The 13,202-nt window shown below is 44.9% G+C and overlaps 1 protein-coding gene across 1 annotated transcript in view; it reads left to right on the top strand.

Moving 5' to 3' along the window:
• Window positions 1-13,202, top strand: part of Scarb2 (scavenger receptor class B, member 2) — a gene marked incomplete at its 5' end in the record, with an annotated part of 78,193 nt that overhangs the window by 19,594 nt on the left and 45,397 nt on the right. The window contains 1 exon segment of the mRNA XM_005388182.2: window positions 8,389-8,546. Within this exon segment, the coding sequence (XP_005388239.1) occupies window positions 8,389-8,546 (158 nt within the window).

Genomic DNA, 13,202 nt, shown 5'->3' with positions numbered 1-13,202 from the left:
CCATTGGTTGTTCAGGAGGGTGCTGTTTAATTTCCATGTGTTTATGAAGTTCTTGTGGTTTTTTGTGCCATTAATTTCCAATTTCATTGTACTATAGTCTGATAATATGCATGGGATAATTTCAGTTCCTTTGCATTTACTTAAACATGTTCTGTGAGCTAGTATGTGGTCTGTTTTGGAGAATATCCTGTGTGCAGCTGAGAAGAATGTGTATTCTGATGTTATGGGGTGGAACACTTTGTAGACATCTACTAGGTCCATTTGTTCAAAAGTTTGGCTCAGTTCTAATGTTTCATCTAGTTGATCTTTTTGTGACAGTGGGGTATTGAGATCCCCCAATAAAACTGTATTAGTGCCTATTTGATTTTCTATGCCCATTAATATTTGTTTTATATAATTGGGTGCACTGGTATTTGTTGCATATATATTTATGATTGTTATCTCTTCCTCTTCTATTGTTTCCTTTACAAGGATATAGTGACCTTATCTGTCTTAATCAGTCTTGGCTTAAAATTCACTTTGTCTGCAAATAGAATTGCTACCCCTCCTTTTTTCTGGGTTCTTATTGCATGGAGTATTATTTTCTATCCTTTGACTTTCAGTCTATGAATTTCTTTTTGAATTAAATGTTTCTTGTATGCAGCGTATTGTGAGATCTTGCTTCTTGATCCATTCTGCCAGTCTCTTTTGATTGGTAAATTGAGACCATTAATATTGATAGTTAAAATTGGTATGTATTGACTTATCCTTGTCATATTATTTTCCTATTGTTGGCTCCCCCTCTTTTTTTCCCCTTCCTCTTTTTAATTGTTTGCCTTCCCTGGTGGATTCCTTCTGTTGGGGTTGATGGAGTTGTAGTCCTTGTTATCTCTTTCTAGAATGTCCTTCAAGACATTTTGGAATGCTGGTTTAGTGGTCATCAATTTCCTCAGATGTTTTTTGTTATGGAAGTATCTTATTTCTCCCTCAGTTCTCAAAGATAGTTTTGTGGAGTATATCAGTCTGGGTTGAAAGTTGTTTTTCTTTAGTACTTCAAATACTTCAAGCTCTCCTTGACTTAAGGGTTTGTGCTTAGAAGTCAGCTGTGATGGTGGCTTGTGTCTTTTCCCTAACAGCTTTTAAGATTCTGTTCTTATGTTCAATTTCCAGAATCTTTTGTTTTGTTTTGTTTTTTTCCGGTACCAGGAATTGAACTCACTATCTTGCCCTTGCCAGGCAGGCACTGTGCCGCTGAGCTAAATCCCCAGCCCCCAATTTCCAGAATCTTGACTATGATATGCCTGGCTGTGATTTTTTTTTGATTGTGTCTAATTGGATTTCTATATGTTTCACTTAACTGTATGTCAAATTCTTTTTCTCTGCCAGGGAAGTTTTTTGCCATGGTGTCTGTGAACAGTTTTTTACATTGTTTGTGTTCTCTCCTACTTTTTCATAGAGTCCAATTCATCTTAAATTATTCTTTTTTGCCTCATCTAGCAGCTGCTGTATTGATTCCTCATAGTCTCTTGCTATTTTTAAGAAATCATTCATTTTATGATTACTAACCACAAGCCTGTCTTCTATATCTGAGATCCTGTCCTCACATTGCCTTAATTGGTGAATATTTTCAGTGGAAATTTTATTCTCCTGGATATCTGCTTAAATCTGCCTTATGCATTCTATTTCTTTCCTATGCTATTATTCATGGCTTCCATAATTTTCTTAAGCTCCTATTTTTTTTTTTTTCTGTATCTGCTCTAGAATCGCTCAGCATGGTTTTCATTGTGGACACCATCTCTCCAGTTATCTGAGAAATTATTTCTGATTTGATTTTTTTCTAGAGCCTCATTCAGTTCTTTGTTGGTACCACTTCAGAGAGGTCAGGTGGGTGGCTTTCAGATTGTCCCACCTCATTGCCCCCTGGGTTTCCCTTTGGTCAGTTGGATGTCTGAGGTTGCATCTTGTTTAAGTGTTAACTGATTTTCTTTTCTTCTAGTTTAATTCCTGGGTTGATGCTTGTAAATTGCCTATGGTGAGTAGCTTTATTGCTAGTATTTAGACCCCTTAGGAAATGACTACTTCTTCCAAGTGTCTTCTAGGTGTGACTTGGGTTTTGAGTCTGTTGCAAGATCTTCCCCTTCAGTTTGTTGGGGAGGAAAAGTTTCTATCTGTGGCCCAGCCCCTGTTTCTTTCACACTGTCACAGTATTTTCTGTGTCCTTCAGTCAGTCTCAGTCCTGGATACCAGGAAGAACAGGTGTTTCGAATAGTTATGTCACTTTTGGCTATAATGGTACCAATGACAATAGCATCAAACACAGTCTAGAAAATGACAAGTTGAGCTAGCCATTAATTTACCACCTTTAATTGTATCAACTAGATTTGTGGTTATATAAAAAAAATGTAAAACAAACCAAAAAATTATATGCAGTATATAAGTCCTTAATATGTCAATTTTGCCCTCAGGGATTAAAACTTAAAATGGGTTAGGGAGGGGCTAGGGATGTAGTTCAGTGGCACAGCACCTGCCTGGCAAGCAGGAGGCCCTGAGTTCAATTCCTGGTACAAAAACAGAAAGGAGGCAGGGAGAAAATAGGTGGAAGAAGAGGAAGAGATTAGAAGTAAGGCCAAAGAGGAGGACAAAGGAGGATCACGCTAACTTTGGGAAACGAGTGCAGAAGACTGGAGGGAAAGAGAGAAGGAAGAGATAAAAAGAAGAACGGGAAAGAACCACAAAGTGGCTAGAAACCACTTTCACATTCATATAAAAACAAGATCAAGCAAATGAAGGAGAAAAACACAAAAACAACAAAAGAGAAAACAAAAAACAACAAGGAGAAAACAAAAAACAACAAAACCACCACCACAACAAAAAGCACACAAGAGAGGAAAAAGAAAAAAGAAAAAAGAAAAAAGAAGTCCACTTCCAGGTTTATCAGTGTTAGACAGTGTATGGAAACAGAGTCCACATCCGTGTTGATTTATCCCACAAGCCAGCAATAGCTTTTTGGTGGGACGGGATAATCTCAGTGACCCAGCACCTTTTGGCTGGGACCAGACTCATTCAGCCTGCATCCATCAGTGTACCTTCTGTGGGCCTGAGCCCAGCTGGGCACGGCTAGAGGGAGCCAGTAGCTGCTGTGAGTTCTGAGATCAGACGGCCCCTCTCCAAGGTGGCTCCAGGCCAATAGCTCTGTCATGTGGGACGACTGAGCCCTTAGCACTCACCACTGCCAGTTAGTGCAGTCCATGAAGTACACTGCTCCCCTTCGGTGCTGCTTCTCCCTGTGGAGGCCTCTGGTTTGCCAGCAGTCACTGTGTGTCAACAGGTTCGACCACTCCTTGCACAGTGAGTCCCGTCTCAGGCAGAAGGAGCCACTGGCAACCTTCTTCTTCATTGAAGCTTGTCTCTTGGCTCTCTCCATGGGCTTCAGTTCACACTTCAGATCCTTCCTGGGGCCATGGGACCCTTCCCGGCTTCTTGTCTTCTTCCCATCGCTATATTCCAGCATCCGGATGGTGACCCTTAGAGAGCCTCTTTTTCTGCTGTTTACCACTGACATCTTGGTGCTCCCTCCATAAGTCAGGGTTTTACAAAGACTTTATTACTTTATGTTTGTGCTACATAATAACTCATTCTGGGCATCAGTTCTAAAATGTGTTTACACTGAGCTCTTTTCCTGGAGCAGTTCCAATGTCATGTGTTGTGGGGTCCAGAGGAAGGAGCGGAGCTCCCAGTTCAGGGTTATCCAAGCAGTTAACGGGAGATGGGAAATCACTGCCCTGACCTTTTGTGCAGATTCGCGGACAAGAAAGAGATCCTTATTTTAATGCAATCAAATGACTTTTTAAATGTCCATGGGTCCTCAGAATCCTGAAGAAGACAAAGTGATGCTTATTTACACATTAGGCCTCCACACACTAGTTGTAGGTAATTTACCTTTACGTTGCTCAGCTGTTCTTAGACTCCACCGTGTAAGGGGTGTAAGTACAGTGTGTGTGGCCTACTTCATTAACATGTTCCCTACAGAAGTGGGATGGGAGAGAGGAGGAACACAGCTCTGAGGCTCTGCTCAGACTTATGCAGAGAAAGGCTTTCTCCTTTCAGGGCGTCTGAGTACATCTCGTCAGCCCTGAGGGCTGCTCCGGCCCTGACACTTTCTTGTATTCTTAGTATAAATCTGTTTTTTGTCTCGGGATACCTGAGGCTTCTGTTTAGGACATAAGATAAGTGATCACTGAAGTCTTAACTAGATGAAATATTGGATGAAGCCTCTTGCCCTGGGCCAGGAGCGCTCAGTGTGTGGGGAGGAGATTTGCCGGATAGAGCCCTGGGCACCATCGTGGAGGAAGCCAAGGGTTTCACAGTGTGTCTTTAAAAATCCTTCCGTTTCATCAAGCTGACCTCAGCTCATTCAGTTACCACTGATGTTGTAAAGACCAAGAATATTTCAACAATGTAGTCTGGTCAGAAGTCTGACTGGTGAGCTGACACACACCACAGCTGAAGCCCCAGCTCTGGGGCAGCTGGCTGGAGGGTCCACTCCACTCCTCTAGTTGTTCACAGTCATTTACTGCACAGTCACCTTTACTGTCCTGCAGAGGTTCTTGGGTGTTTTCTCTTTAGAAGTAGTTTCTTGCAACACTGCTGTTCAGTTGGTCTCAGCTACTCAAGCTTGACATCCTGCTGTAACCAGATTTCCATGCTCTTGGGGGCCTGAGATTTCACCTGGTCTGCCCAGTGTCCTTTGCTTGAGGCCACTTGTAAACAAAGTTTTTAGTCTTAGAGAAAACAGAGTTTCTTGCAAGACAAGAAAGTTGGCCCAGAGAGAGGGGGCCAGGTTGCTGGAAAGCAGAGAAAGGACCCCTTTTGTCTCCAGTCTATATTTTCCACACTTGCTGCCCTTAGGGCGTTCCATGCCTTTCTCTTGCCTAAGTAGGAGAAGACAAAAGTTTACTTGGGCCGCCTTAATTTTCCCACATTTCCCGCCTTTAGGGGACTCTGCACCCTTCTTTCTCACATGTGTGAATAAAGAGGAGAGTTTGTTACCCTTCCCCAGCCTCTCCTTTCTGTCTACGTATGCTGTCATGCACATTTTAGCAGGTGGCTTCCAGCGTGCTCTCCGAGCAGAGGAGTGGCGGGCATCCTGGGGGTGGAGGGCGCTTTCCTATCTGGTTTTTACTGCCTCACTTGCAGTCTGATTGATGTGTTGTAGTCCCATTTTCTTTTTTCTTGTTTTGGTACCAGAAATTGAACTCAGGGCCTTGCACTTGCCAGGCAGGCACTTAAGTAGTCCCATTTTCCTCTCCTGATTTTCTCTCAAAAGCTTTTCTCAATATTAGTTTTTTTACTCATTATTTTAAAAGTTAGAAAGTACAAATCCCATCAGGGAGAAAAAACAGTAATCCAAGTTCCTAACACTAATGGCACACTTATAATCTTAACTGTTTGGGAGGCTGAAGCAGGAAGATCGTGAGCTCAAGGCCAGCCTGGCCTACACTGTGACAGCCTGTCTCAAAACAAAAAATAAAAAAGAGTACTATAGCAAATAAATAAATAAATTTCCCAACACTCAGAGTTGGTCACTGTTCATGTTTTGGGTTTGTCTTTGATCTGTGTCTTTCTCTTTTTTACGCTTGCAACAATTTCTACTGTGAAAATGCAAAGTTTTTTTCTCATTGGCAGATTCCAGAATGTTAGAACTACTGGGTATTAGGATTCTGCTTACTAACTTTGGGCCTTGTGTTTGTCAGGCTTTTGCTTCAGTACTGGCTAACAAACAGCTCCTGACTTTCAGTGGCTTACACTGGTGCCCTCTGCTTCACACCAGGTGTGCAGGGTTGGGAGGCAGGGCCTGTGTGTTGTATGCTGACTGCAGACTGAGCTTGAATGGCTCAGCCGGACTGGTGCTGATGTCACAACCCTGCAGCAGGTTATTCTGAGCCAAATGTGAGCTATCATGCCCTGCGAACACCTGATTCAAGCTGTCCTGAGTGACAAGCTCCACAGTGGAAAATGCTATGTGGACTTTTCCAGTTGCAGAACAATCAACACACTGCCCAGTTAAGCCGAGAGAGCACCGGGAGGCGGGTGTTCTCTATAGGTCTCAGGTGTCCCCAGGAGGGCTGTTAGCTTCAGACTTGGTGGAGGTTGATAGGCTTTGTGATGCGTCCTGAGGGGTCCACGCAGTTTTCACAGAACGGGGATGAGCGTGGAGCTGCGGGGCTGCCCCGAAGCTCAGGCTCTGTCCAACATCGCACAAACCCTGCCCCCACACACAAGCGGGTATGGGGCGTACAGCTGTAATCCCAGCACTCTTGAGGGGCTGAAGCTGGAAGATTCCAAATTCAAGACTAGCCTGGGCAACTTAGCATGACCCTGTGTCAAGATTTTTAAAAAGGGCAGAGGCCCTGGGTTCATTTGCTAGTACTGAAAGAAAAAAATCAGGTAAAGTCATGAGACAGGCCAGACACAACAGCTGAAGTACATGGCTGTTGAAGGGCCTAAGATAGAGCCCAAGATAGTTTTGGTTCCCAGCCTACAACAGTCCATCTTGCCACAGCTGCTGTGCTCCAGTCGGCCAAGGTCAAGCCATCTGTAGTCTCTCACGCGGATGCAGCCTGTTGGGAGAGTGCCTTCTGCAGGGTCCTGCAGGCCTCCAGGCGGCCCCAGGCTGGGCACACATCCCCTTGGGACAGAGGCTGCCCCAGCGGAGGTGGAGGCTCTGGGATGCTGACAGAGGCCTTGGGCACCTAGGCAACAGCATTACTGGCACTTTGCCACCCAACACCGAAAGTCTGCCCTTGGCCACGCCCAAGGCGGAGGGTGAGGCCGGGCCAGAGGGAGGTGTTAGCAAACAAAAGGGTAGATCTATTATCTCAAAGTTCTGGAAGTGCAGTCTGAGATCAGGTGTTGACAACGTGAAATAAAAATTATAGGAGGCCTTTGTTTCGGACTAAGCTCTTGCACAAGGCCCCAAGAGGCCAGGCTAAAAATCAAAACAGTGTCCTCATAGTCACGCTTCATCAAACATAAATTATCTGACCTGAGAAATGACAGGGAGCCAGATTTCCCAAAGAGGCAGGTCAGTTTCCAGTTCCTGCCACCTGCTTTTAATGAGGTTCCATCCACTTATTTTTGGTGGGCAGGGGGCAGTAGGGGATAGTTTTGGGGCTAGGATCTCACTATGTGATCTAGCTCAGCCTTGAGCTCACCAATTAGGCAGGCACCACTGTGCCTCGTTGCTTTTGGTCTCTCTTGGTCTCTGCCTCTCTGAAGTTCTGGGAACTGAACCGTGGGAGTGCTGAGCTACATCCCCACCCCACCCCACTTCTGAGACAGGCCTCATTAATTGTCTAGACTGGTGTCAGGTGTGCAATCCTGCCTGTCCCCCAAGTAACCCCACTGCAGATGTGTGCGCATCTGCTGTGCCTAGCTCAACTCTGCTTTAATCTTTACCAAAAAAGGGAACAGGAAAGGGGAAAGGTGAGAAAGGAAAAGGGAGAGAGAAAAGGAAGGAAGGAAGGATACCTGAAAGTAAACTGATATTAAGCAGTTATTTTCCTGTTCTGTATCCTGTCTCTGCTCACAAGGAGGGTGACTTTGAAATGATCAATCCACTTTTTGTTCCGCTTTCTTTAGTAAACCAACCTCTAAGCAGAGCGTGACAGCACATGCCTGTAATCCTAGCACTTGGGAGGCTGAGGCAGGATTGCCCTGAGTTTGAAGTCTGAGCTACATAGTGAGTTCAAGGCCAGGCTGCACTACATAGCCGGACCCTGTCTCAGATAAATAACACCACAAAAAACGAAAAAACCCAACCTCCTCTGCTCAGCACATTGGGATGAATACTTGTTCTATTTTGTGGCAAATAAAGCTAATTAAAATCTCCTAAGGTCTCCATCTTGGCCTGTAAGTGACCATCTTCCTGTCTTCAAATGATCTGTTGGTGTACATCTGCATACTTTCCCTCTTCTTCCTCCTTCCTCTTATTGTGGTGCTGGGGGTTAAGCGCAGAGCCTTTGCACTGAGCTACATTCCCATTCCTTTTAATTTGTTACTCTGAGACGGGTGACTAAGTTGCCAGTATGAGCCTGAACTTGAGATCTGCCAGCCTCGGCTTTCCAGAGGGCTGGGATTCCAGGCATGGGCCCCTCTGCCTGGCTTCCGTGGGGTCTTTGAACATAACCGAGTCGGTCAGGCGTTGAGTTTTGGCAGCGCCACGCCCCCCGCCCCAGGAGCGATGTTTGCCATTATTCCTGCAGCGAGCCCTCGCTGAAGACGTGTGCCGGGCGGGAGGGCAGTCCTGCCTCACAGCCTGGAGTCGGTCCGGGAGAGAAGCCCGAGAGCCGGGCAGCTGGCGTCCCCCCGCGCCTGCGTCTATGTAAGTCTTTCTCGTTTCCCTCCTAGCGCGTGGTGCTGCGGAACGGGACTGAGGTCTTCCGCTCCTGGGAGAAGCCCCCTCTGCCGGTGTACACCCAGTTCTACTTCTTCAACGTCACCAATCCGGAGGAGGTCCTCCGCGGGGAGCGCCCTGTGCTGGAGGAGGTGGGGCCCTACACCTACAGGTGAGTCGGTGCGCCTGCCGGCCTGCTGTGCACACCAGCCCGGTGTGCGCGGGCGAGGTGTGCCCGGCTCAGCGCGGAGAGGCAGCCACTGCGGCTCGAGGACGTGTTTATGAAACCCTGAGAAGCCGCTCCCCACGCGGCCTTTAAGGTCACCCCTTGACACTCCCTAGTGACTCTAGGGCCCCTCATTCCCTCCTTTACATAGTTTTAGTTTAAGTTCGTGGAATTCACTTTTGGTCTGCTCTGTCTAACCCGGTTTTGCTGGGAGCCAGAGGCCAGCGAAGAGGCTTGGGCTGGCCTCTGATGGTGGAAAGGAGGTGATGTACTCTGAACACATTTTTGTTTATGGTTTTTTGAGACAAGGAACCCCTGTGTAGCCCAGGCTGGCCTTGAACTCTAGGTGATGGTCCTGCTTCAGCCTTGAGTGCTGGGCTTATAGGCCTGTGCCACCACACCTGGCTTCTAGGTGACGTTAAAGAGGTGAGCAGAGGGAGCCCCTGGGGACCTTAGGCCAGAGCATTTTCCCTGTCACTGACCTCCCTGTCCCTCCCCCTGCTTAAAGCCTCTCCCCCAGTGAAAACGTGCGTCTGTGGGGAGAGGGAGCAGGCAGTGGGCTCCTTCCTGCAGGACAGTCCCTGGCCCAGTGCTTCTAGCTGCTTGTTGAGGCTGGAGTCCAGTCTCACTCTTGAAATAATGAGCAGGCTGTGGCCAGGCACACACCAGAGGTAGAGTTCAGGGGAGGGGCGGCTCCCCGCACCCCCACCTGGCCTTGGCCTCCGAGGGCAAGGCCAAGTGAACTGTTCACCTGAGAGTCACTGGTACCCCGGCCACAGGCAGGGGTTTTGGAGCGTCACTCGAGGGTAGACAGCAGCCTGTGTCTGGAGCCATCAGTACTGCACCCAGGGCCTCCAGAGTTACCTCTGCGTGCCTCGCCTTTTCCCATGCTAACTGGGACATTCACCTGGCACGCTGTGCTGATGCTGGTCTGGTTTGAGTCTGTACTCAGCGACCCGGTGTCCCGAGTCCATGCCCAGCTCCCATGGCCCTGCACCCCTCATAAACTAGCTGGAGACTCTGTCTGTCGTCAGTCCTGGGCAGCCTGGGTTTCCACCGGGAGTGCTAGTCTCACTTGGGTCTCTGCCTGGAGCCTTGACCTGTGGGAGCACCCATGCAGCGCCACCTGAACCGCCCCACCCTGAGCACAGTGAGGTCTCTGACAGAACCCAGGCAGAGTCCCTACCCAGCATGTTGGGCTCAAGGGCTGAAGGTCTGACGACTCGCCCTGTGCTTGGGATATCTGAGGGTGCCCTATACCCTTGCCAGGCCTGCTGGAATCTCCCCAACACTAATCCTGGACACACCTGGGTCTCCTCTGGGCATGCCAAGGTGACACGAGCCTCCACCTGGTGCCTGGAGCTGCTTCCCCTGATTACCAGAGAAAACATCAGGTACCTCATGCTGGCCCCCATCAGCAGGAATCCATAGCAGCCACCTCAGAACCCAGTGCCCCACACATTTTCTAGGCTCCAGCTTGGACAATTGCCACAAACAGGATTAGGGAGAGGGGTCTCCTTAAACTAAGAAACGTCCACACAAGCCCCCAGACTGTAAAGAGGGGCAGAGAAGAATGTGACTTTGTGAGATTAAAGACTGCAGGCTCTGAAGGAAACCCTCCCTGCAAATACTAGGAGCTTCTCTCTGTTTTCTTCTCCCTTTGTTTAACCCATTTTTTTTCTTTGCTCCCCTACTAGTTTGTCTTTGACTTTTACTTTTAGTGGAGTTTGGAATTTTATCACCCATTCTCTTGTTCTCCCCTTTTTAAAATATTACTTAGTTTTATTTGTTTGAACAAGTCCTGCTTTTCTCCTCTCTTCTTGCTATCCTTTAACTTGTTCCCTTAGTATTTTTGATTTTCTTTTCCTCTAGTTCAATCTGTACTACCTATTATTTATCCTTTTCCTAGTTGTTTTTTTCCCTTACTATTATTTAATACTACTGATTCTCCTTTATTCTTTAGTAGGTATCGAAAACCAGGTTAAATAACCTTAAGTTATTGCAGGCTGATTGGGCCTGCAATCTCCCAAGCAAGTGGACTTCAAAGACTTAAATAAATGCAGATAATGGTAATGATTTTAGGGAACCAGGAGGGACTAACTAACTCCCTTACAGTTTTAGTATTCTTGGAGTTAGCCAAAGACTGCTGTGGGCAGCCCATATTTATTTGGTTTTCAAACAAAGGAAGAGGATACTCAAGAAAACCGTGGGAATCTGGGCAGGACTTTTTCAAGTAGTAAATTATGTTAATTTAGGAGAACTGTGTTTTCTCTAGGAAGGCCTTTACAGCAGGAGTGAGGTTCCTGCAGCTGCAGTTTCCTTGTAATTAGTTGGGGTGGCAGACAAGGTGCCTAAGCTCTAGACAACTCACAAGTAAACATGGAAAGTCAATTGGTTAATATTAAATCCTGCTTGGAGCCACTTTGTAGTGGTCTCCAACAACTCACCCTTTTTGTTTTTGTAAATGTAGCAGTTGAAATATGATGAGCATTGTCAGAACAGAAGTAGAAGACACAAGCATGTTAATATAATTAGTCCTTTGTAGAATCCATGACAGGTCTGTTGGCAGCGGACTTTGCCGTGGGTTTGAAGATCTCTTCTCTCCATAGCCCCATGTTTCAGGATGGCATCCACAATGATGTTTTATGACCTGATAATATATAAACATACCGTTGTCCCCATGTCACTAACTGTATTGGAACACCTTATTTATCTATCTAATATCTTGTAGTTATACTTTTTTATTGGTTGTTTATGACCAAGTTAAAGTGAGAGCTATATTAATTAAAGTTAATTTTTTGCAAGGTCAGTTAAATCCCCTCAGGATTTACCTTGGAAACATGTACAGTGTCTCTCAGTACGTTCGTCAGTGTTAGCCGTCTGGATGAGTCACAGCCATTGCTTGAACAAGTTGTTTTTTGTGAAAGCTTGGGAGACTTTTTTCTCCTGGTGACTCTCTTTAGGCACACTATACACCATACAGTCACTTTTTTCTGTGGTCCCATCATCTCCTTGATCAGAAGATCAGGACTCAACTGAGTTGCGTGATGTTGCAGCAGAGGTTCTCTTATATCCTGGGTCTTATTTGACCTTGGAGGGCTTTGGGCAAAATATTGGTGTCTTCTTAGCCCAATTCATCTTAATTTTTGGTCTCTAAACCTCAGTTCTTAAACAACCAGCAGAGAAGATTAATGACATTACATTGTAATATGAGAGCAGTGAACTTAATTACTAAAATTTTATCTGAGTATTAAGCACCTTGAAATGTAAAATATTGCCAGAGAATTGTTATTTCTTACCAGTCATGAGTGTTTAGTAGTTGAATCCCTGCAGAATGTTAACAGACAACAGTTATATCATTTTACAAAGAAAATTCAAAATCAAAAGCCATGCATAGTATTGTAACATAATAGACATGATGAAATTTATGAAACACAATTAAATGTGTAACATTTAAACATTTAAACACATTTTAAACACATTTAATCATATTTAAATGTTGGAATACATTAGCTCTTTTAGTCAGTCACCCCTATGTAATACATAAGAAGCTTTTATTTAATTTGTTTTCTTTCAGTAGGATGTCGTTGAGGAAATTTATAACATTGGGCTGTTTAACGTCTAATCATCTCCAAATGTAGTGGCATATACAGAGCATATACATCACATAAGTTCTTATTAAAAAATTATCATTAGAGTGATGACCTCATGTTGACCTGACATGAACCTCTTATTACAAATATCTAGAACACAAGAGAAAGGCAGATGTCTAACATTATATGAACAATTTCAGCTTTGTATTTTAAAATACTGTATATTTTGAGGGCATGAATACATTTAATACAACATGAAATTAGTAATAACAAATTGTCATTATTTTATTTTATTTTTTTTAAATTTAGTTTGGTACCAATAGCATCTTTTAATCAGAAAACCTTGTTGTCTTAATTTTTGAAAATTTAACCTTCTGACAGTGATGAACGTAAACATATCACAGTAATATATTTTGAACAGTATTAATTGAGGTAACTCCCAGAAGGCTATGGAGATCATTGGGGCTCCTTATTAATGAACAAAAACTGGTTAATGTTACTCCAGGCAGCTGCTTTTTTATTCATCAGTTGGAGGCCTGTACAACAATCTCTCCACCCTAAGAGATTTTTATTTAAGTATCTTAACCCATTTTTTATGTCGTATGAACATCCAGTCATAATACTTGACACATCGTCCTGTGAAGGCCTTCTCCATCTCCCACACTTTCCACTCTACGTAGACTTACTCACAGGTATAAAATAAAATAAAAAAAAAGGAAAAAAAAAATCACAATCCAAATATTAAACCTTGGTAGGGTCCTGGGTTCAAGCCACGTTGGGTGCCAAAATATCAAAAACCAGGTTAAATAACCCTAAGTTATTGCAGGCTGATCAGGTCTGCAGTCTCCCAAGCAAGTGGACTTCAAAGGCTTAAATAAATGCAGACAATGGTAATGATTTTAGGGAACCAGGAGGGACTAACTCCCTTACAGTTCTAGTATTCTCGGAGTTAGCCAAAGACTGCTGTGGGCAGCCCATATTTATTTGGTTTTCAAACAAAGGAAGAGGA

This window comes from Chinchilla lanigera, unplaced genomic scaffold, assembly GCF_000276665.1.
Source record: "Chinchilla lanigera isolate Chin_1 unplaced genomic scaffold, ChiLan1.0 scaffold00032, whole genome shotgun sequence".
NCBI classification, from domain to species: Eukaryota; Metazoa; Chordata; class Mammalia; order Rodentia; family Chinchillidae; genus Chinchilla; species Chinchilla lanigera.
The sequence above is the reverse complement of the archived record's forward strand: the minus strand, read 5'-3'. Positions and strand labels throughout refer to the sequence as shown.